General features: G+C 40.3%; 1 protein-coding gene across 4 annotated transcripts in view; it reads left to right on the top strand.

The window, feature by feature from the left end:
• The window catches only part of CACHD1 (cache domain containing 1), a 235,245-nt gene that overhangs the window by 128,795 nt on the left and 82,959 nt on the right, over window positions 1-23,491 (top strand). For all 4 annotated transcript variants that reach the window (XM_055585592.1, XM_055585591.1, XM_055585590.1 and 1 more), the window contains exon 3: window positions 496-644. In XM_055585592.1, coding sequence (XP_055441567.1) covers window positions 496-644 — 149 coding nt within the window. The remainder of the gene's footprint in view (window positions 1-495; window positions 645-23,491) is intronic.

Raw genomic sequence — 23,491 nt, 5'->3', positions numbered from 1 at the left:
GTGAATGGTGCCCCCTGGAGCTGTGGAACAGAAAATACTAAATATCATTTCCCTTACTGTATTTTCCTCCTTAAAAATCTGTGTGAATCCAGAACTATGAATAGTGGCATTTCTTTCTTCCAGTCACTATTTTGCTCTGTAACCCCTAACACCCACTGCCATGTCAACAATAATATCAATAGGCTATTTTCTCCACCCAGGGCATTTTTATGGATCGGTATTGTTCTATCTGAATTTGAACACATGAGTAGTTCTTAATGTGTCTTTATCTATTATAAGATAGAAGTTATTATATTACCACAGATTAAGTATTCTTCTGTGACTTTTGGGTATTTTGCAATTTTTATTTAACTTTACATAATGAAATAAGACATGAATATGTTTTTGTTTTACCAGAAGTATAGACAGCTTGTGACAAAAGTTAATGTATAGTTGAAAGTACAATGGGTTGATGTCCTGGTATTTTGATTGATTTTGCTTACTCTCATCCCACAGCTAGCCAAAAAAATCCGAGAGAAGTTCAACCGTTACTTGGATGTGGTCAACCGGAATAAGCAAGTTGTAGAAGCATCCTACACAGCTCACCTGACCTCTCCCCTAACTGCGATTCAAGACTGCTGTACCATCCCACCTTCCATGATGGAGTAAGGCTTGGAATTTTTTGTTGTTTAAGCCAGGAATTGAACTGCCTTCCATTCATATTTAAAATACCTATTTGTTTATTGCAAAATGTATTCCTATCTTAAATAAGCCCTTTACTTTTATATAGACAAATAATTTTTAAAGAAGTGTGACTATATGCAGAAAATTCCTGGATCTTCCCTGCTCACCTTTTTGTCAAGCTGGGAACTAGGTTCAGAAATATCAAATGTTGTTTGAGTCCAGAGTTGACTAAGTCTTGAAAATTGCAAACATTTTTTCATTTGTTAACTAATGGGTCATGAATAAGATAGTCTCATTGATTGAGCTGATTTGCCTAATTTAAGGGTCTGCCTTTCATCCTTGTCACATTAGTAGCAAAAATTCCCATATCAGTCCTGGGTATTTATTGGAAGGACTGATGTTGAAGTTGAAACTCCAATACTTTGGCTACCTGATGTGAAGAGCTGACTCATTTGAAAAGACCCTGATGCTGGGAAAGATTGAGGGCAGGAGAAGAAGGGGACGAGAGAGGATGAGATGGTTGGATGGCATCACCGACTCAATGAACATGGGTTTGGGTGGACTCCAGGAGTTGGTGATGGACAGGCAGGCCTGGCATGCAGCGGTTCATGGGGTCGCAGAGAGTTGGACATGACTGAGTGACTAAACTGAACTGAACTGAACATCCTTTATAGTGTCCTTAAAACTACCAAGGTAGATATGGCTTCAGGTAATATTAAAACAGAATGGCTGAGGATATTTTTATTGACATAGTGATATTTGTATCTGGTTGAGGATATTTTATTTATTGGCATATGTGTGTGTTTGTTGCTCAATTGTGTCTGACTGTTTACAACCCCATAGACTGTAGCCTGCCAGCCTCCTCTCCCCATGAAATTCTCCAGGCATGAACACTGGAGTGGGTAGTCATTCCCTTCTCCAGGGGATCTTCCCAACCCAAGGATCAACCCGGGGTCTCCCACATTTCAGGCAGATTCTTTACCATCTGAGCCACCAGGGAAGCTGTTCATTGGCATAGTGATATTTATATCTGGAGGGGTATAGGGTTATATGATGCTGGAAGTTGTAGAGGGAAGAACACTTATTTCCAGGTACAAAGATTTTGACTTGGTCTCTAATTAGCTGAGTAGCCATAATCTAGTTACTTAATGTTCTATTTTTATATGCAGTTTTCTATCAGTGGATAATCATCTTCATGATACCAAGTTAGAATTGGCTATTTGGAATGACTAAAAGAAGTTAACATACTCTAAAATTATGAGTGTAAAAGTTACCATATCTAGTGTGTATCACTCTTCTTTTTGCATAAGTGCTCTTAAAGCTATGCAAAGGATGAAAACAACACAATTCTTTGGTAGCTAAATAACCCTTTGCTTCTTACAAAGAAGTTTTTACTTATTATATTTTCTTGGTGGGCTATGTTAGGTAACCGATCATCCTCAGATCATTTTATTTCTCTATCTGTATGATGTTAAGATGAGACTTTCTCTCTGGCTTACCTGTGTGCATAGTAGCTATTTACTAACCTAAACAGAAAGTACATACATTTTGGAATGAGACTGTCCAGATATGAATCTTAACTCCAGGAGTTGGTATTCAGGGGGTCTCAGATAGGTGACAACTTTAATGAGCCTTGCTTCATCCCTAGAATGGAAATAATAATGGATATTTCACAGGATATTATGAGCATTTTTTGAAATCATATAAGAAAGTACTTTGCAAATTGTAATGTTCTGAGCAAATATATGCTTTCCTATCATAGTGAACATTTCAGTTTTTGTTTATTAGGTTTAATCAAAGAAGAAATTCTTTTTTTTTTATAATTGGGGCATCGGTAACTTAATGTTTTCAACAATTTGCCTCTAATCTAAAAATAAAATAAGAGTCCATTGGGCTTTAAACCAAAGAAAAAAAATCATTTCCTGACTGAGGAAAAAAGATAGGATAATAAGGGAGAAGTCCTTACAGCTAGAATTACGCTTAAAACACTGGTTCTCAACTAAGATGATTTCCACTCCCCTTCATCCCCAGGGAGATTTGGCAGTATCTGGAAACACGTTCAGTTGTCACAGTTGGAAGGTGGAAACAGTTGCTCCTAGTGAGGAGAGGCCAGGGATGCTGTAAACTTCCTGCAATACACAGGACAGTCCTCCAAAGAATTATCTGACTCTCAATGTCAGTAGTGCAGAAGTTGCCTCAAAAGATAGGGGATCTTCATGAAATTTCTAAGTGGAACATGGCTCTAGGTGAAACAAAAAGCTTGAATTGACTGACGTCTACTTGTAAATCTACCCAATATGTCACCTTTCCATTTTTTTTCACACCTCATGAATTTCTTTTAATGTTTCAACAGGCAATATAGCCATTTGTCTCACTCCATAGCTTCTTATAACTTCTTTTTTTCCCCTCTCCTTCTTTACCTTTGCCCTGGAAGAATTCATTGTTCCCTCATCTTTGTTCCCATAGTGAGTTTCCGTCACCTCTATTACGGTGCAGAAATGAATGGACCACATGTTGTTGGTAGGTACGCCTCCCCTGCTGTTCTGGGCAGGGATTACAGCTCATCCATTTTCATCCCAGTGCCTCACAACTGTGTTTTATTACTATGTGCTGGAATCTGAAATGATTTGAATATGGGGATGAGTCAGGGGTGAGAAATTAAACTATTATTGGGTGGGACCAAATACTGAACATAATTAAATAGTGAGAGCAAACCATGACACAGCAGAGAAGTGCTCTGGTTCCTCAAAGCAGAGAAATATACCAGATGGATGGCTTCACAAAGGATTCTGTGTGCATATTGGGGAACCCCTTTCCCGTTCAGTGGTTAGGACTCCACACTTCCATTTCCAGGGCCACAGGTTTGATCCCTGGTAAGGAAACTAAGACCCCTGCAAGCTGCATGGCATGGGTAAAAGAGGTGTCCCTCTCGGACCTAGGGATTATCATACTAAGTGAAGTAAGTTAGAGAAAGACAAATACTACACAATAGCACTTACACGTGGAATCTAAAAAAATGGTACAAATTAATTTATTTACAAAACAAATACACTCACAGTCATAGAAGACAAATTTATGGTGACCAAAGGGGAAAGGGAGAAAGGGATAAACTGGGAGTATGAGATTAAGAGATACTGCTGCTGCTAAGTCGCTTCAGTCATGTCTGACTCTGTGCGACCCCATAGACGGCAGCCCACCAGGCTCCCCCATCCCTGGGATTCTCCAGGCAAGAACCCTGGAGTGGGTTGCCATTTCCTTCTCCAATGCATGAAAGTGAAAAGTGAAAGTGAAGTCTCTCAGTCGTGTCTGACTCTTAGCGACCCCATGGACTGCAGCCCACCAGGCTCCTCCATCCATGGGATTTTCCAGGCAAGTAAGAGATACTACCATGTATAAAATAAACAACAAGAATTTACTGTATAACATAATACCTTGAAATAGCCTGTAAAATGGAAAAGAATCACAAAAAAAGATACATATCTGAATCACTTTGTACACTTGAAACTAACACAATATTGTGAATCAGCTATATTTCAATTTTCTTTTTTAAAAAATGTGCATCTTGTTTGATCTGGTCATTTGGAGGGATATTTCAAGGAATAAAGACATGTTTATAAAGATAAACTTGTTTTAAAAGTCATTGTAATGCCATTTGGAATAGAGAATATTGTAAATATTCTAAATTTCTAATAATAGCTAAGTTAAGGAAATTATATCCCATGCATAAAAGTGATAACATAAAATGTAACCATGCCATAGAAGAGAATTTTCTGCCTTGTGAAAATGGCGCTACATGCTTACACACATGTATACTTTGAAGGTTTAGAAAGATTTACATCAGAATGTTTTGGAGTAAAGACAGTGATTTACATTTTGAATATGCTGAGATAAGGGTTGAAGTCTGAAATGCAGGTCATCCAGACGTTCGGCAATAACCAGTGATCTGCCTTTAAGTGAATATAATAAAATATAAAGTGTAGTTTCTGCCCTCCAGGAATCTCTCATTTAGTTCAGTTTGCCATCTAAGAGACTTGAATTACACTCCTAATATGCGGGGTAAGCAGGTTGGTACTCCTCTAAATGCAGGACTTGTGTTGAAAGCAGAAACACTGTGCGGCTGCTCTGCAGTCTTCTCTCCCCACGAGGAGTGGTGACAGAGCCGGGGACTGCCATTTGGGGTGAATCTTGTACAACCAGAGCAGTTCTCAGATAAAGCTGAGCAATCAGAAGATAGACGGATGGCAAAAAACATGTTCCCTCTAGCAGCATCTTAAACAAAGATCTGATCACAACTGTCTGTAGCTGAAAATGGCAAGTGACAACTACCCTTCTCGTAGACAGAGTCTTCTTGGTTTAGCAAAAGGCTCTCTTACCAGGGAATGTATGTAGGAATTTTTGCAGTGAACTCTGAGCTGTTGCTTTCCTAGCCATTGACTAAACACAAACACTTTTTAAAATTAAAAGGGCCTCTTACCTTTTTAATGAAGGTTCAAATATGGGAAGAGTTAATAGTAAGTTACTGCTGTAAACCAGGGTTGGAATCCTTAGCTGCCCCTTTTTCATTTTCTCATAAAATGCTTTAATCTGCATTTTCTAACTGTTGTGTTATCCTATTAAGGACATTTTCAGTTCTCTCTTTCTTATATTTCAATCCTTCTGAAAAAGTCTACATTTTGAATCTCAGGGAGTTCATGTTGGAATTAAATGCAGAAAGGAAGAACTGCCAGTCTTGGAAAGCAATTTAAGAACATGACTAAAAACAGTTTATATTATCCTCTATGTCAAGATAATGTTTTTTCTCTTATGGAAATAACATAAAATTTATTTTTAAAATGAATACACCTAAATTTTAAAATGCATTAATTTAAATGAAACTATTAAGTGAAAATTACCAAAGCCTTAAAGATGATTGACATAAATAACTACTGAAGTTAATGAAAACTGGACTGAAGATTGTTGAGAAAAATCCTTCTAAATTGTAAGATTTTACCATTCTATAAAGCAAACTCTTTATACCCATGAACTGGCCACATGCATATACGATAATATTGTCATTACAGTAAACATAAGCAACTGGACTTATTTATGAAATAAGGGGTGGCATCTGATCCCATCACTTCATGGCAAATAGATGGGGAAACAATGGAAGCAGGCAGATTTAATTTTCTTGGGCTCCAAATCACTGCAGATGGTGACTGCAGCCATGAAAGTAAAAGACACATACCCTTGAAATAAAAGCTATGAGAAACCTAGACACTGTATTAGAAAGCAGACACATCACTTTGCTGACAAGGTCCATATAGTCAAAGCTATGGTTTTTTCCAGTAGTCATGTATGGATGTGAGAGTTGGACCATAAAGAAAGCTAAGCGCCAAAGAATTAATGTTTTCAAATTGTGATGCTGAAGAAGACTGCAACAGAGGATGAGATGTTTGGATGGGATCACTGACTCAATGGACATGAGTTTGAGCAAACTCCAGGAGACAGTGAAGGACAGGGAAGCCTGGCGTGATACAGTTCACGGGGTTGCAAAAAGTCAGACATGAGCAACATTCTTAAATATTTAGGCCCCGTAAACATTTTAAAAAATGTAACACTGATCCAAGAGCACTTAAGGTATGTATTACTAACATTGTGTCTGTAGCCCATTGATCTTGCTTCTCCAACTTTATTAAAGACAAGTTAGTTACCTGGCCAATATTTTTATGATTGATTTTTTTATCCAATCACTAATTTTTATTTTTTAGGCCTAGAATTTTATTTTTACTGAAGTATAATCCATATTTGATTTTTGTCACTAAAACTTGATAATGGTTTTTCTTCTTTTTTTTCCTTTTGAACACACCATGGGGCACATGGGGTCTTAGTTCCCTGACAGGGATCAAGGCCATGCACCCTGCAGTGGGAATGCAGAGTCTTAACCACTGGACCACCAGGAAGTCTCATGATAATGCATATTTTTTAAAAAATAAGATAAAATGCCCAGCTCTGAAGAGAGAGAATATTCTTTTATACAATATTCTGCAGAATACACCCTGAAGGTTATACTGTGATGACTACAGAGAGAACCTGCAAAGCCGCAGAAAATTGATTTTTCAGGTGATTTTGATACTTTCATTCTCAGACCAGTCAACTTTTCTTACTCAGGAGTCCTGGAAATTAATTATTTTGTACAGAGTCCTGTATAGTGATTTGATATTCCATTAATATTTACTGAAGGAATGATTTGAAGAATTAATGTTCTCTAATGGGGGGGGGGGCAGGCTATGACTTAATCTACAGCAAACTCATTTTCAATGGTATCACGTTCAGTTCAGTTCATTTCAGTTCAGTTGCTCAATCGTGTCCGACTCTTTGGGACCCCATGAATTGCAGCACTCCAGGCTTCCATGTCCATCACCAACTCCCGGAGTTCACCCAAACTCATGTCCATCGAGTCGGTGATGCCATCCAGCCATCTCATCCTCTGTCGTTCCATTCTCCTCCTGCCCTGGCAATAGTCAGCTCCTGTGAAGAGCAGCTCCCTTTGAAGACAGGGCCTGTTTTCTCCCCTTCACCGCAGTCTCCACTACTCCCTATTGCTTCACACCCAACCCATTTCCCTAACAATCATTACCTACTGGGCCCACATTAGCATGTGATTTTGCAACTCCCAATCTGAGAAGACTGCTGCTGCTGCTGCTGCTAAGTCCCTTCAGTCGCGTCCGACTCTGTGTGACCCCATAGACGGCAGCCCATCAGGCTCCCCCGTCCCTGGGGTTCTCCAGGCAAGAACACTGGAGTGGGTTGCCATTTCCTTCTCCAATGCATGCAAGTAAAAAGTGAAAGTGAAGTCACTCCGTCGTGTCCGACTCTTAGTGACCCCATGCAGCCTACCAGGCTCCTCCGTCCATGGGATTTTCCAGGCAAGAGTACTGGAGTGGGGTGCCATTGCCTTCTCCACTGAGAAGACTATATAATATTAATAAATTTTATAAGTGTCTTATCCATGTGCCTTCCCTGATATGCCATCTTAAGCATACATGTTGTTCTGTCACATTTGTATATAGTCACCTTTTGCACATACCAAAAATATCTATTTCTGAAACCTGCCACAGAAATGGGAATGTGTTCTGCACATCTGAAACTGTTGTTTAGTCACTAACCCTTGACTTTTTTTTATAAGCCAGTCAATAATCTTGTCTTCAATATCTCTTAATTCCATTTTTCTCCTCCTCCCTTCCTCAATTTCTTCTGTAGGTGTTCTGTCGCATGGTGGTCTTATTTTTTGTTTTCAATGTCTTTATTTAAGAAGACTGGAAAAGTGCAATGGGTAAACCAGGGAGGAAATACTGGGAAGATGAATTCAGATTTTTATTCTTTTTTGTGTCTCCAAGTAGAAGTCAGTTCTCTTATCCTCACTCAATTAATGTTGGCTAATTGAATAGTTATTGTGGGAATAGGCACTAAGGCATTTGTATGTTCACATTTTAAATTCCTGAAGTATTGTTGACATGGGAACTAGAATAAGTTAGAGAGTTATTTTTAATTTTGATGATTAACATGTTGACTCAGAATGTTCAGATTCCTGTATTACTCTCCTTAGGATCCTCTAGGGACTTCAGAGCATGAGATCACAGTTTATGATTGCTTTTTTTTTTTTTTTGAAGGATAATTGCTTTACATAATTTTGTTGTTTTCTGTCAAGTCTCAACATGAATCAGCTATAGGTATACATATATCCCCTCCCTTTGAAACTTCCCTCCCATCTCCATCCCCATTCCACCCCTCTAGGTTGATACAGAGCCCCTGTTTGAGTTTCCTTAGACATACAGCCGATTCCCATTGGCTATCTATTTTACATATGGTAGTGTAAGTTTCCATGTTACTCTTTCCATACATCTCACCCTCCCCTCCCCTCTCCCCATGTCCATACGTCTATTCTCTGTCTGTTTCTCCATTGCTGCCCTGTAAGTAAATTCTTCAATACCATTCTTCTAGATTCTGTATATAGGCATTAGAATAGGATATTTGTCTTTCTGTTTCTGACTTACTTCACTCTGTATGATATGTTCTAGGTTCATCCACCTGATTAGAACTGACTCAAAGATGTTCCTTTTATGGCTTAGTAATATTACATTGTGTATATGTACCACAACGTCTTTATCCATTCATCTATTCATGGACATCTAGGTTGCTTCCATGTTCTAGGTATTGTAAATAGTGCTGCAGTGAACAATGGGATACATGTGTCTTTTTCAATTTTGGTTTCCTCAGGGTATATGCCTAGGAGTGGGATTGCTGGATCATCTGGTGGTTTTATTTCTAGTTTTCTAAGGAAACTCCATACCATCTTCCATTTGCTTTTTTTAAAACTGAACTGAAACATGAGCTTTGTTTCATTTTTAAAAGGAGGGTAAGCCTCTTTTTCGGAGAAGGCAATGGCACCCCACTCCAGTACTCTTGCCTGGAAAATCCCATGGACAGAGGAGCGAGTTGGACACGACTGAGCGACTTCACTTTTACTTTTCACTTTCCTGCACTGGAGAAGGAAATGGCAACCCACTCCAGTGTTCTTGCCTGGAGAATCCCAGGGACGGGGAAGCCTGGGGCTGCCATCTGTGGGGTTACACAAAGTCGGACATGACTGAAGCAACTTAGCAGCAGCAGCAGCAAGCCTCTTTTTAAATATTTCATTTTTAAATCAATTCAGTCTCTACCGTGGTAGTAAAAAATATCTTAAGTGGTAAGGATATTTTTCCTTTCATTTTCAATTCAGCTGAGATATAGATTATATCATAGGAATATGGTCTTAAGACCAGATGGCCATCTGTTCTACCTGTTTGCTGTGTGATCTTAGAAAATTCACCTAACCTTTGTAGTCCCCAGTTTCTTCAACTGTAAGCTGAACAGTTTCTACTATACTCCAGATAGCCAATGCTCAAGATTCATTATGGACAACTTTTCCTGCTGCCCAAATTTGTAAATTCTAGATTGATTAGGTAATTTTCTTCATGCTTTTGAGAGCTATCTGGCGGGGGGTTGGGGGGGTGGTGGTGGTTGAGATGATATCATGCAACAGGACCTACAAAGGTTACATTACTCATTCATTAATTTAAAAAAGTAAACATTTATGCAGGTCAGGAAGCAACAGTTAGAACTGGACATGGTTCTAAATAGGAAAAGGAGTATGTCAAAGCTGTATATTGTCACCCTGCTTATTTAACTTATATGCAGAGTACATCATGAGAAACGCTGGGCTGGATGAGGCACAAGCTAGAATCAAGATTGGCAGGAGAAATATCAGTAACCTCAGATATGCAGATGACACCACCCTTATGGCAGAAAGCAAAGAGGAACCAAAAAGCCTCTTGATGAAAGTGAAAGAGGAGAGTGAAAAAGTTGGCTTAAAGCTCAACATTCAGAAAATGAAGATCATGGCATCTGGTCCCATCACTTCATGGCAAATAGATGGGGAAACAGTGGAAACAGTGACAGACTTTATTTGGGAGGACTCCAAAATCACTGCAGATGGTGACTGCAGCCTAGAAATTAAAAGATGCTTACTCCTTGGAAGGAAAGTTATGACCAATGTAGACAGCATATTAAAAAGCAGAGACATTGCTTTGCCACCAAAGGTCTGTCTAGTCAAGGCTATGGTTTTTCCAATAGTCATGTATAGATGTGAGAGTTGGACTATAAAGAAAGCTGAGTGCTGAGGAATTGATGCTTTTGAACTGTGATGTTGGAGAAGACTTTTAAAGTCCTTTGGACTGCAAGGAGATCCAACCAGTCCATTCTGAAGGAGATCAGCCCTGGGATTTCTTTGGAAGGAATGATGCTAAAGCTGAAACTCCAGTACTTTGGCCACCTCATGCGAAGAGTTGACTCATTGGAAAAGACTCTGATGCTGGGAGGGATTGGGGGCAGGAGAAGAAGGGGATGACAGAGGATGAGATGGCTGGATCGCATCACGGACTTAATGGACACGAGTTTGGGTGAAGTCTGGGAGTTGGTGATGGACAGGCAGGCCTGGCGTGCTGCGGTCCATGGGGTCATGAAGAGTCTGACACGACTGAGTGACTGAACTGAACTGAAACATTTATGAGATGGTTTTGGGGAGAAGCATTTCAGCTGAGTCTTGGCATAGGAAAAGGATGTTCACATATAGGGATATGGCGGGAGAGCTTTCCAGGAGAGGAAGGTCAATTTAAAGAAAGCCCCACAGAAGGAAATGGCCAGGAGCACCGATGAGGATCTTGTATTGGGAAAAGTGATGGAAAAGGCAGCTGAGAAGTTGAATTAATATTAGATCATAGAGTACCTCAGATACTAGAATGAATAACTGAACTTCATTCAGGAGACTTTAAGCTTTGTAAATGAAATGAAGGACAATTCATCTCTTGCTGCCATGTGTCTTTAACACATAGTAGACACAGCAGGGCTTCCCAGGTGGCTCAGTGGTAAAGAACCCACCTGCCAGCGCAGGAGACACAAGAGATGTTCAATCCTGGAGTCAGGAAAATCCCCTGGAGGAGGAAATGGCAACCCACTCCAGTATTCTTTCTAGGAGAATCCCATAGCCAGAGGAGCCTGGCAAGCTGCAGGCCATAGGGTCGCAAAGAGTCGGACGTGACTGAGCATCTGAGTACTGTACTGTAGACACTAAGTAAATACTAGTTGTTTGAATGAGAGAATTTAACATTTTAGAAAAGAAATGATGAACTTCTTTTAGGAGATTTTACTTGTTTGCCATGTAACAACTAGAAGAACTAGTCTGATTTCATTTACATATGCCATGAACAAAAGGGGCCTGAACTTGTTGGTGTTGGCTATGGCCTGCACACCACTATTGGGTGTTGGGAGAGGGAGGAATTGAAGGTTAGCTATATTCAAGCTGGTTTTAGAAAAGGCAGAGGAACCAGAGATCAAATTGCCAACATCCGCTGGATCATGGAAAAAGCAAGAGAGTTCCAGAAAAACATCTATTTCTGCTTTATTGACTATGCCAAAGCCTTTGACTGTGTGGATCACAATAAACTGTGGAAAATTCTGAAAGAGATGGGAATACCAGACCACCTGACCTGCCTCTTGAGAAATCTGTATGCAGGTCAGGAAGCAACAGTTAGAACTGGACATGGAACAACAGACTGGTTCCAAATACGAAAAAGAGTCCGTCAAGGCTGTATATTGTCACCCTGCTTATTTAACTTATATGCAGAGTACATCATGAGAAATGCTGGACTGGAAGAAACACAAGCTGGAATCAAGATTGCCAGGAGAAATATCAATAACCTCAGATATGCAGATGACACCACCGTTATGGCAGAAAGTGAAGAGGAACTCAAAAGCCTCTTGATGAAAGTGAAAGTGGAGAGTGAAAAAGTGGGCTTAAAGCTCAGCATTCAGAAAACTAAGATCATGGCATCTGGTCCCACCACTTCATGGGAAATAGATGGGGAAACAGTGGGAACAGTGTCAGACTTTATTTTGGGGGGCTCCAAAATCACTGCAGATGGTGACTGCAGCCATGAAATTAAAAGACGCTTACTCCTTGGAAGGAAAGTTATAACCAACCTAGCTAGCATATTCAAAAGCAGAGACATTACTTTGCCAACAAAGGTTCGTCTAGTCAAGGCTATGGTTTTTCCTGTGGTCATGTATGGATGTGAGAGTTGGACTGTGAAGAAGGCTGAGCACCGAAGAATTGATGCTTTTGAACTGTGGTGTTGGAGAAGACTCTTGAGAGTCCCTTGGACTGCAAGGAGTTCCAACCAGTCCATTCTGAAGGAGATCAGCCCTGGGATTTCTTTGGAAAGAATGATGCTAAGGCTGAAACTCCAATACTTTGGCCACCTCATGAGAAGAGTTGAGTCATTGGAAAAGACCCTGATGCTGGGAGGGATTGGGGGCAGGAGGAGAAGGGGACGACAGAGGATGAGATGGCTGGATGGCATCACTGACTCGATGAACGTGAGTCTGAGTGAACTCCGGGAGTTGGTGATGGACAGGCAGGCCTGGCGTGCTGCGATTCATGGGGTCACAGAGCGACTGAACTGAACTGAACTGAAGATTGATTCTGGGTAATGGTGAAAGGGGCTGATACCAGGTTCTAAGTCATATTTCTATTCTGTGTGCCCTTTATCTTTTTTCTGTCAGCTTTGTGTTCAGTACCTTGCTTGAACAGGTCCTCAATATATAATTGTGGAGAGAGTTCAAGCATGGTATGAAACCTGAGTTGGTCTTTAGTTTGAGTATAGGTAGTGATGATGATGTCAGAATTACTGAGATACTTTAGGCAGAAATTCAAGTACTTTTATGCCCGTTCATGGTAGTCATCAATTTCACCTGAGGATTATTCCATTGTGCTAAGCTCTGATGGGAAACTTAAGTTGCTGTTGACTTAGTTATCTCAGTTATTAGTTAACTGAACTGATAATGATAATAATAATAATAATAGACATGAATAATTATTATAACAATACTGATAATTGCATGCGGAGTGAGTTTAACCACACAAAATTTCCAAATATCTGTGTATGTATCACTTTTAACTCAACTTGTCTGTGTCATGTTCAAAGCAGTTAAGGTGCCAGACATTGCCTTAGCCACTAGGTAAAAATGAATAAAACAGTTTGTACCTTAGGAGCTTAGAGGATGCAGAGTAAACCCAGTAGGCTGTGTCAATTGTCATGGAAAACCCAAAGACTCTTTTGAAGAAAGAGTGATTATGAATAGAGGGCTCTGTAGTCTGCTTGAAGAGTGGTAGTTGAGGTCTTCAAGAGTGGAATTCCTGCAGACAGATCTAGAAGAAGGATGCTTCAGATCGGAAAACAGCAAAGCATTATAAAGCATTGAATAACTTGAGATGGGGAGATACTGCTGAAACAGCCAAGAAGGGATGTATGTATGTGGTGAGCTCAGAATCTTTGATCTACTGGACAGATTTACATCTGTAAACAGGTTCAAAGCAAAGAAAGGCTGTGATCAGGTCTGAGATTTGGGCAGATTAAATCATTGGCAGTTCAGTTCAGCCTCTCAGTCGTGTCCAACTCTTTGGGACCCCATGAATCGCAGCACGCCAGGCCTCCCTGTCCATCACCAACTCCCAGAGTTCACTCAGACTCACGTCCATCGAGTCAGTGATGCTATCCAGCCATCTCATCCTCTGTCGTCCCCTTCTCCTCCTGCCCCCAATCCCTCCCAGCATCAGAGTCTTTTCCAATGAGTCAACTCTTCGCATGAGATGGCCAAAGTACTGGAGTTTCAGCTTTAGCATCATTCCTTCCAAAGAAATTTTGGTGGAGAGACTAGTTGCTTGTCATGTTGGGCCATTCCGATAATCTAGGAGAAAAGTGGTAATTCCTGGAGGAAAGACTGTAGGAAAATAAAAGATGTCCTGGGTGGTGGTGCGTTATATAGAATATTGCCTGTAGACAGGAAGTACAGGGGCTTCCCTGGTGGTAAGTAAAGAATTCGCCTCCCAATGCAGGAGACACAGGTTCTATCCCTGGATCAGGAAGATCCCCTGAAGAAAGGAATAGCAACCCACTCCAGTATTCTTACCTGGAAAATTCCATGGAAGAGGAGCCTGGTGGGCTACAGTCCATGGGTTGCAGAAGAGTCGGACATGACTTAGCCACTAGATTTTATTGGAGATTTGGGTTGGAAGGAAGACTTTTAAAGATTATTCTAAATTTTAAATTGAACATCTCAGAGGGGAAGAATCTGTTAACCAACAAATGAAAATAAGAGCAAAAGGTATTTAGAAGGAAGATTTATCTAAAGATTTATTTAGTATGAACATGCTGATTTTAAAAGTCACATGTGGATCATCTTTGGGAGAGATTTGGCAAGAAGTTGAATATAGCCTGTAGCTTCACTCTATTTTCTCCCCACAGATATTTTCACCCCCACAACTATGTTATATGCATGACATTTCAGAAGAGAGGACCAATTGCAAGTGTATAGTTTTAATGTTGTGCTGATGCACAGTTGGATTTGATGTTTCTAGGCGTAACAGCTGACCCATGTGTGGGCAAATCCTATTTTTTTCCAGCCATATTTTAAGGTGTTTCACATGAAAGAATAATAAAAAATGTCTATGTATATCTTATTTTTTATTATTACTATTCACAGCAGTGTGAGTTAGCCAGGAGTTCTTGCTGTAATGGTTTTGTTCTTTTATTCTTTGGGTAACACAACGTCCAATAAAGTGACAAGCATGGTTCTTGACACAAGTTTAATTTTATCAAAGGTTCTGTTCTTTTCCCAGGAAGGTGTATTTGTATTTTTGCCCTCAAAGTACTGAATGACGAATCTGTCTTTCAAGTGTTCTCCCTGTCTTATCTCACATTTTCATCTCCAGTCCACTTAAAAATTATTATTACCTGCAGGCTGGTAAAATGTTACAGATACAGCCTGTATGGATATTGTTACCAGAAGGACTTGAGTCTAGTTAAAAAGTCAACAAGGATTTTGCAGAACGCTTTACATTTCAGAAGGTTGATTCAGTTACAATATTTAACTTATGTAAAAGAGTTACATATGTTTAAACTTCAGTGAAATACTTTCTTCTGTAAACATTATTTTACCTAAATTACATTCTTCCTATGATCTTCAGGACAGCCTGGTGGGGTACAATCCCCCTCCTCCTCCATTTTGCACATGAGGATGAAGGCTCAGAGAGGTCGTGTCAAGACTCAGGGCAGCTGGGTGTAGAACCTAGGTTTCCTTATTCCCAACCATTTTTTCTTTTAATGGTAAACTATTTTGACCAGTAGTAAAATTGAAATGGCTTATCTGCCAACTGAAATGCTGAACTATGTATTCCTTCTTAGAGTTTCATTTGAGGCTGTTGTATGACCCTCTGAAGTTTCTAAATTGGCTGAATGTGAAGCTTCCACAGTCCGTTTAGTATATTTCTCAGTCTTATTTTCTCTATTTTTTTAATTGCAGGATAGTTGCTTTACAGAATTTTGTTGTTTTCTTGCAAATATCAACAGGAATCAGCCACAGGTATCCATATGTTCCCTCCCATCTCCCTCCATACCCCACACTTTTAGGTTGTTACAGAGCCTCTGTTTGAGTTCCCCGATACAGCAAATTCCAATTGTATTTCTGTTTTAAAACTGTGTTCCTGCAGTAGTTTGTGTTATTTCCTTATGTGTGTGTAGATACACATCTGTATCTTTAGGACTATTGATGAGCGCACTCGTAGCAGAAAATGCCTGTATTTGAGTCTGACAGTCCTGCTTTCTGAATTTTCCTTATGTAACCTTCACTGGAGGAAGGACAGGAGACCTGCCACACTGCTTAGAATACTGATTTTCATCAGTGGCCTTTTATGGATTTTAGGGAGAGTTGGTCTTGAAATTCTTCTCCTTTCTTTCCATTTATCTGTCTGTCTGCCTGTCTATCTGATTTCTAAACGAAACTGCCTAGTACATTTTGCCCAGCTCTAAGAACTATACCCTGTTATCACAGAAGCATTCCCTTGAAGTTTTCATCTGTTTTTGTTGTGCAAAAATACCAAAATGTATCAGAGAAGGTCAAGATTTAAAAGTCACTGTGTCGTAATCTTTCTTGGAGACTCAACTGGTCTGGTATGATGTGGACCCAGCTGTCTTCCAACTCACAGCTTTATTAGCTTTTGAATACTGAGTCAGTAATGCCTTTTGAGGACACATGAGCCATCAGTATTCCACATCTTATGTTTCATGTTCCTTATGCAGAATGGAGATCTGGAGAAGCCTTGTCTGCCTCCAACACGAATGTGCTTGACAGATTTGAACCAGTTCATCTCCACAGTCATCTGCTAACTGAAGTTCTTAGTGCTTCTCTTTGATGTCTGTGTCATACCACTCACAGTTGTCTGCTATGTACTAAGTACCCAGTGCGTGTGTGGGAAGAAAACATACGCATTTACAAGCTCTTGACTCTAGTCCTGGCAAGTCTCAGCCTCTTCGGTTTTCTGCATTTTGTCATTCAGCATTTACTACAGTTGTACTCTTCCCAGGCAAACTCTGGGCTAGGTTCTAGGGATAAACATGGGAAAGGATCTCTCTCTTTACAAGGGAGAAAGTATATAAACAACTGTAACATGTGCGAAGCCCTCGTTAGAGGTCAAGTGGTAGGGTGGACGGGGGCTACGGAATGGCACAAAGGGAGCCTGTGGATTCCTCTGCCCAGCTGTCTGTTTTCTCTTTTATTTTCCAGATACCGTTCTTCTTCTTCGTGCATTCCTGCCCAAACCTGGTAACAAGAAAGTTAAAGGATAAATGTTTAATGGGGTTGTGGATCCACTTCCAGTTCCCCTAGGTGTCACCTTTGCCATTTTCCAAGCTTGTGTGAGAAAGCAGTTTAAATGGAATTCTAGAAGCAAAACACAGATCACAGCAGGGCTTTCTGCCAGTGATCTGCTGTGGGGAGGCAGGGGTGTGGAATGGTGAAAAAGAAATGTGACTGGTTTGTATGATACTTAGATCCTCACACACAGAGAGATGCTTGATTGCTCTAAGCCTTACCTTCCAAGGGCATTTGAAACCAGCCTTGTTTCCACTCTGTCTGGGTTGCTGAACCCTGAAGATTTAATCCTTATTACTGATAAGAACAGAAAGAATGTGACTTATCTCTTCAATCTCTGCAGAGATGGAAGGAAAAACCATTTCTCGGAACATGATTACACGTTATTTGACAGCTTTTCAGTTTGCCCATTAATTTAGGTGTTTGAATAAGTAAACTCCATTGGGGGGAGTTGAGTATCATTTACTTTATAAATGTGATAGTTCCTTTTTGAAGTGACCCCACTCTTACCCCTTCCTCCACCATTCAAACAGAGTTTAAATATTTGCCAGGGCAGATGTTTGATTTTTATCTTAGCTCTTTCTTTGTTTAACTTTATTCTCATGGGTGGTTAAGTGGAAGATAAGGGGGTTCTTGTTTAATTCTTTTCAACTGGTGTTGCTCAAATATTTGGAGAGCAGACACTTCCCAGAAAGAATGAGTGGGAACCTGGTTGAATGGAGGTGAAATGAAATGTCTCCCTGTCATATCTGAGTAAACCAGGCACTGTTGGGCTGTTACTCGGATGTTTTTTATGTCCAGACCTCCTTTTTTGAGATTTTTTTTTTAATGGGAACCATTTTTTAAAGTCCTTATTGAATTTGTAACAGTCTTGTTTCTGTTTTATGTTTTGATTTTTTGGCCACGAGGCACGTGGGATCTTAGCTCCCCAAACCAGGTATCAAACCTGCACCCTCCCGTATTGAAAGATGAAGTCTTAGCCACTGAGGTGCTTAGCCCCTCAGTAATGTCCAGCTCTTTGCGACTCCATAGACTGTAGCCCGCCAGGCTCCTCTGACAATGGGGATTCTTTGGGCAAGAATACTGGAGTGGGTTGCCATGTCCTCCTTTAGAGGATCTTCCCAACCCAGGGATCGAACCTGGGTCCCCCGCATTGCAGGTGGATTCTTTACCGACTGAGCTACCAGGGAAACCTCTTAACCACTGGACCTCCTTTCAAAGTCTCCTGTAGCTGCTGGGTTTTGCCATCTTTGCTTTCCCCCTGCCCCGCCCCGCCCCCGCCCCCGCCCCCGCCAAAATGTGCGCTGCTCTTAAAATGGAACTTGGTAATTTGGTGACACCAAGCAACAAGGGTCTGCTGTGGACTGGGAGATCCATCACAAGCCTCAGCGCATTTGTTCCACACCAGCTTCTGAGCCCATACCAGATTTTGCTTCCTCAAGAAATGGTGTGTAACTGTGGTGGTCTTTTAAAAAAAAGAAACACCCTCGTGCCTGTCTCTAGCAGTGATTAAAAACAAGGAAACAAGTAAAAAATTCGCTACCCCATTAGCTGTCATCATATTGGCTTTATTTATGGACTCAACTATCAGTGTAAGCCTTGCTCTTCTGAGATATCCACAGGGATTTGCTTTTTAAATTATTACCTTTAAAACGTGCCCGTGAACAATACCACATTTCAGCAGCACCCTTGAAACTCACACTGTGGGTGTGGTTTTTCTGTGCTACATGATAAATTGGTCAGACTTTGCCTGGAAATGTTGAGGAAAACCCAGGGTTTTAAGTGATTTGCCTGGCAAATCACCTTCCATAGGAAATTTAAACAAAGACCAAGAAAGAGATTCCGGAAGTAAACCCCAACTGGTGTATGTCTCTCTTTTGTATCTTTTCCTTTCTAAACTGGGACTCCACTGAAAAGTTGATTTACACTGTGAACCGAGGCTGAATGAAATCCAATTGGAACTCACTTGAACACTGTTTTGATGTAAGATTCAAAGCTTCTGCAAATTTATTTTATCTTCTACATTTGCTGATCTCCTGCTTGTAAATCCTGTTGAAGGAGAATAAAAATGACTGCAGCCTGATGGGAATTAAATGTCTGAAGTTCAAAGCAGTTTGCACATCAGAGCAAACGTCAATCAAATGAACATCTTGCAAGCCAGGCAGGGAGTGAATTTCTCCATGGGGAAGAGATCAAAGTGGGAGTCACAGTTCTGTTTTCTCCCTCGGGATGCAGTTTCGATCAGTTGTTCATGAAAGTAAATCCAGAAGGAAGTTTTTTCTTTTTCTTTTTTTTAACTTGAGGGGGTAGGAAAGATGGAGTTATTTCTCTTGAAACTAAATTTCAGGCCCTAGTTTTATCTTATGAAAATAAATACAGAAAGCAGTCATAATCCAATATCTCCCCTTTTTAGAGAGAAAGTCTACTGGAGATTTATATAGGATTATTCTCTTATTGTTATGACTTTTTTAAAGGCCATATGCAAAGATAAGTTGCCTGTTTATTTTATATGAAAATCTATAATTTTATCAGCTCTTGACCTTATAAAAGCTGAAATTTTATAAATGTGACTGGCAGCTTATGTATTTCTCAATGAAAAATCTTTTAGGTAACCCTTAAGAGAACTGACATGTTTTTGTAATGGTTTAGAAGCATGAACTTTGCATTTCTCACAGTCTCCCAATCAGGGTAAATAGTACATTTCTTCTTAGAAATCATTTTTTCTAAAAGGCACATGTGCATTAAATGTACTCTCGTTTTAGGCAAGGCAGCAGTTCCACTGAGGCCTGGAGATAACTCAGGTAACTGGGATGGCACTAAGCAAGTTTTACTGGGTTGGCCAAAAAGTTTGTTCAGAGTTTTCCATAAGAAGCTATGGGTATTTGGAGTTCAAAAGAGAAGCTAGCATTAGTGTGTGTGGCTGAGTAGAAGGGGAGAGATAATCACAGGTGTTTTGCTCATGAAATTACTTCTTCTGACTGACTCACCAGCTTGGAACACACCATGCTCCTGTATCTCCAAGCCCCCTGTTGACACCTGCTCCCATACCTGCCTGCACATCAGCAATGTCAGCAACCATAGAAACAGGGTGAGGTTTGCTTCTGTGTGTTTCATGTTAATTCAGTTGGGGAGTAGATGCTCCTCACATGTGAGGAGACTCAAGAAAATTGAGAGGTTGTACAACCATTTCCACTTAGAGAATTCCATGGAATATGCAGGAGAAGAGAGAGTGGTTGTCTTGTCCTTGAATCCTTTAAGTATCAGAATGTTGGCAGTTGATAGAAATAAATTAATTTAAAACCACCAGTATTCACTATGTGTGGATTACCCAGGGAACAAGAACTGAATTTTGTTTCATCCTTTCCTAGTAAACTTAGGTCTGTGAGCTAACTAGAGGAGAGGTCATATTGCCCTCTGGCTGAGGTTCTCCTGCAAAATGGTTATTTAATTCTCAAACAGCAGGGTGGATTTCTTCAGAAAAAGAATGTCTTTAGGTATTTGACGTGCTTTTTGGGATCAGGTTTGATCTCTGGAAGGCTGTGTGTTTACACGTTACCAGCTGGGGCTTCTCTGAGACCTGTTTCATGGTTTTATGCGTTGCTCACATTTGTGGCCATTGTCTATTATGTCATTTAGCACCCACCTGAAATTCACTGTCCCATGGAGAATTTTTCAGAATTTGGTGAAATTTCCTCTTTTTGGTCTCCTATTTTTATCTTATCTTTGGTGTACATAAGCCATTTGTTTAAGTCGTCAGATGACCAGAATGCCTGGTTCTTTCTCCCAGAGGAGAATGTTAACACCAGGAAAAGGAGAGAAATTGCTATGAGCTGTGTCTCTTCTCTTTGTGGAGAGTGGACATGCTGACTCTTCTGTCCATCTGGAACTTATAGCCACCTCTGCCGCCCTGAAACCTCTCAGATTTCAGAAACCTTTCAAATTCAGATTTGAATGGAAAGGGACCTTGAGGCTTTTCTGGAGTGCAGTAATAAAAAGTAGCCCCGAAGTGGAACATTCCAAAGTTATGCCAGTGGTGAACATTTTAAAAATCGGTATTATCTATAATTGATAGAGAATAGCTGTCTTTAATATTATATCTTCTCCATCTTCCTCATCTTTGTCCATAGAGTTCTTTCTCTGCAGCTATCCATTGTGAGCCTTATGCTTAGCAACTGTCATTTCCATTTAAGTAAAAAGCAAAGATTTCCCCTAAGCCCCACAAGCCTTTAGAGTAATCCTTTTCTTTGAGAGAATTGAATTGTACTTCAGCTGTTTTAGATAATGCTAATGACAATTTATTGATTTTATTGAGATACAGTGTAATGTATTCATTAAAAGGAGAGCTTGAATATATGTTCCTATCTTGATCCTGTTACTTCCCAGCTGTGAAGCTTGGACTTCTTAATTAACATTTCTGTGCCTCGGCCTCTTGGTCTTTAAATGAAATAATAATAGTATTTCTCTCAGGTTTGTAATGATTAGGTGAGTTAATCTGTGTAAAACACTTGGAATATTCTCGATACAATGTAACATGGGAGCTGTTAACTGTTACCATTACTAATACACCTAATAGTCATTGTTATTATTTATTAAATGTTTACTATGTACAAGGCTCTTCAGAGCTATTTTCCGGTTACAAAATAGATATAATTTTTATCACCATCTTATAGATGAGAAAAATGTAGGCTGCAAACATGTAAGTTCTATGCAAGAGTTAGAGAGCAATAAGCATTTTAAACCCAAACTCCAGTTCAGGTCTGTGTACATCTGAGGGCATGCTCCTGAACATGACCACAGCATGCTTTTGCCAGGTCGCAGTTCCTTTTTCATCACAGATGTTCTCTGAATGTGATTGAATGAAATAGGCAGAGCTTTTCAGTGACTTAGCTTTTGGTCCTTCCACAGCAGTCAGCTACCAGTAAGAAAACTTACAGAGAACTATACATTCCCAGCAATGTACTGGACCTGAGAGGGAACTGCTGCTAAGTCACTTCAGTCGTGTCTGACTCTGTGCGACCCCATAGACAGAAGCCCACCAGGCTCCGCTGTCCCTGGGATTCTCCAGGCAAGAACACTGGAGTGGGTTGCCATTTCCTTCTCCAATGCATGAAAGTGAAAAGTCAAAGTGAAGTCGCTCAGTTGTGTCCGACTCTTAGCGACCCCATGGACTGCAGCCCACCAGGCTCCTCCATCCATGGGATTTTCCAGGCAAGAGTACTGGAGTGGGGTGCCATTGCCTTCTCCGAGAGAGAACTATAAATCCTCAATAACCCACAATCCCATTGGCAGAACTAAGACTTCTCAGATATGCGACAGGTTACAGAGAGAATTGGGCATTCGAGGGCTGGGTGGTAGAATTTAGACAATAAGGCTTCCATAACAAAATATCTTGCCAGTTTTTCTTACTATACTTTTATTTAGTGTGTGGAGAAGGTAAAATAAGTAAGATAATTTGCTCATTATTTATAATAAAGCTTATGTTAGAATTTTTATTGATTAGTATTTTGTTGATATAAGTAGAATCTAAAGCCAACCAGTCTATCTATCAAACATCAGCTCTATTGACATTATGCTAAGCTTGTTTATAAAACAATATTTAAAAATTAGGGAAAAGAGACACAACAGGCAGAATGGCACTAGTCAGTTTAGAGGAGAAATGGCTCCTCATAGACTGGGGCTGACAAGAGGACTTCCTAGGAGGAAAATCAGAAAAAGAAAATCAGAAAATTGGCTTTGTAGAATGGCACTATGAACACTGAAAAGCATCACAGTTGGGACCCAACAGAAAAAAAACATGTATTGATTAGAACTATGATCTGAGTAGAACTATAGGTTGGGACACAGTGGGGAAAGAAGGTTGAGCAGGCTACTGATGACAAGCACTATATTGTGAAACCTTTTTATGACTGACAAATGTTTACTGAGCACCTACTCTTGTTAATGTGTCACTTGCAGTTTTATTGTTATAAAAATGTTTTCTTTCATGCTCTTAGAGATGATCTTTTCAGTACAGAAAGGAAAACAGCCCATAAAAATAGTTCCCTAGTCTCCCTGGTTCAGGAGTGAACTATCATTTCACAGTGGTCACAGAAATCTGTATGTGTGCTGCACTGGATTTTAACCCTCCCCAGAGTTGGGGCTGATGGCACAGGTCCTGGCCATAGCGACTCCATCCAGGGAAAGAGGGCTCTCTTCAGGCTTACACTTCTCCTGGGAGAAGTTGTCAGTAGCTCTCTTGAGTTGCCCATCCCCTTTAACAAGTTCTCTATGTGTCACTTAAAGCAATATGTGTGCCTCATCCTTGGACAGGGAGGTAGTGATGATCTAGTCAAGTCTTTCTTAGGTCCCTGATTTGCACTGTGTTCCTTGGTGTCACTTTCCTCAACTGGGAGACAGGTAGGTGAGAAAAAGGTTTCTAATTAGTATAGCACAGTCCAGTTATGAGTTTTAGGCATACCTAAGAATTCCTCTGCTGTCTTCAAACTGAAAGGTCCTCTGTCCTTGGTCTCTTTGAGGCATAGGGAGAAGTTCCTGGAAAGCCTTT

Source organism: Bubalus kerabau, chromosome 6 (assembly GCF_029407905.1).
Source record: "Bubalus kerabau isolate K-KA32 ecotype Philippines breed swamp buffalo chromosome 6, PCC_UOA_SB_1v2, whole genome shotgun sequence".
Classification (NCBI taxonomy): Eukaryota; Metazoa; Chordata; class Mammalia; order Artiodactyla; family Bovidae; genus Bubalus; species Bubalus kerabau.
The sequence above is the reverse complement of the archived record's forward strand: the minus strand, read 5'-3'. Positions and strand labels throughout refer to the sequence as shown.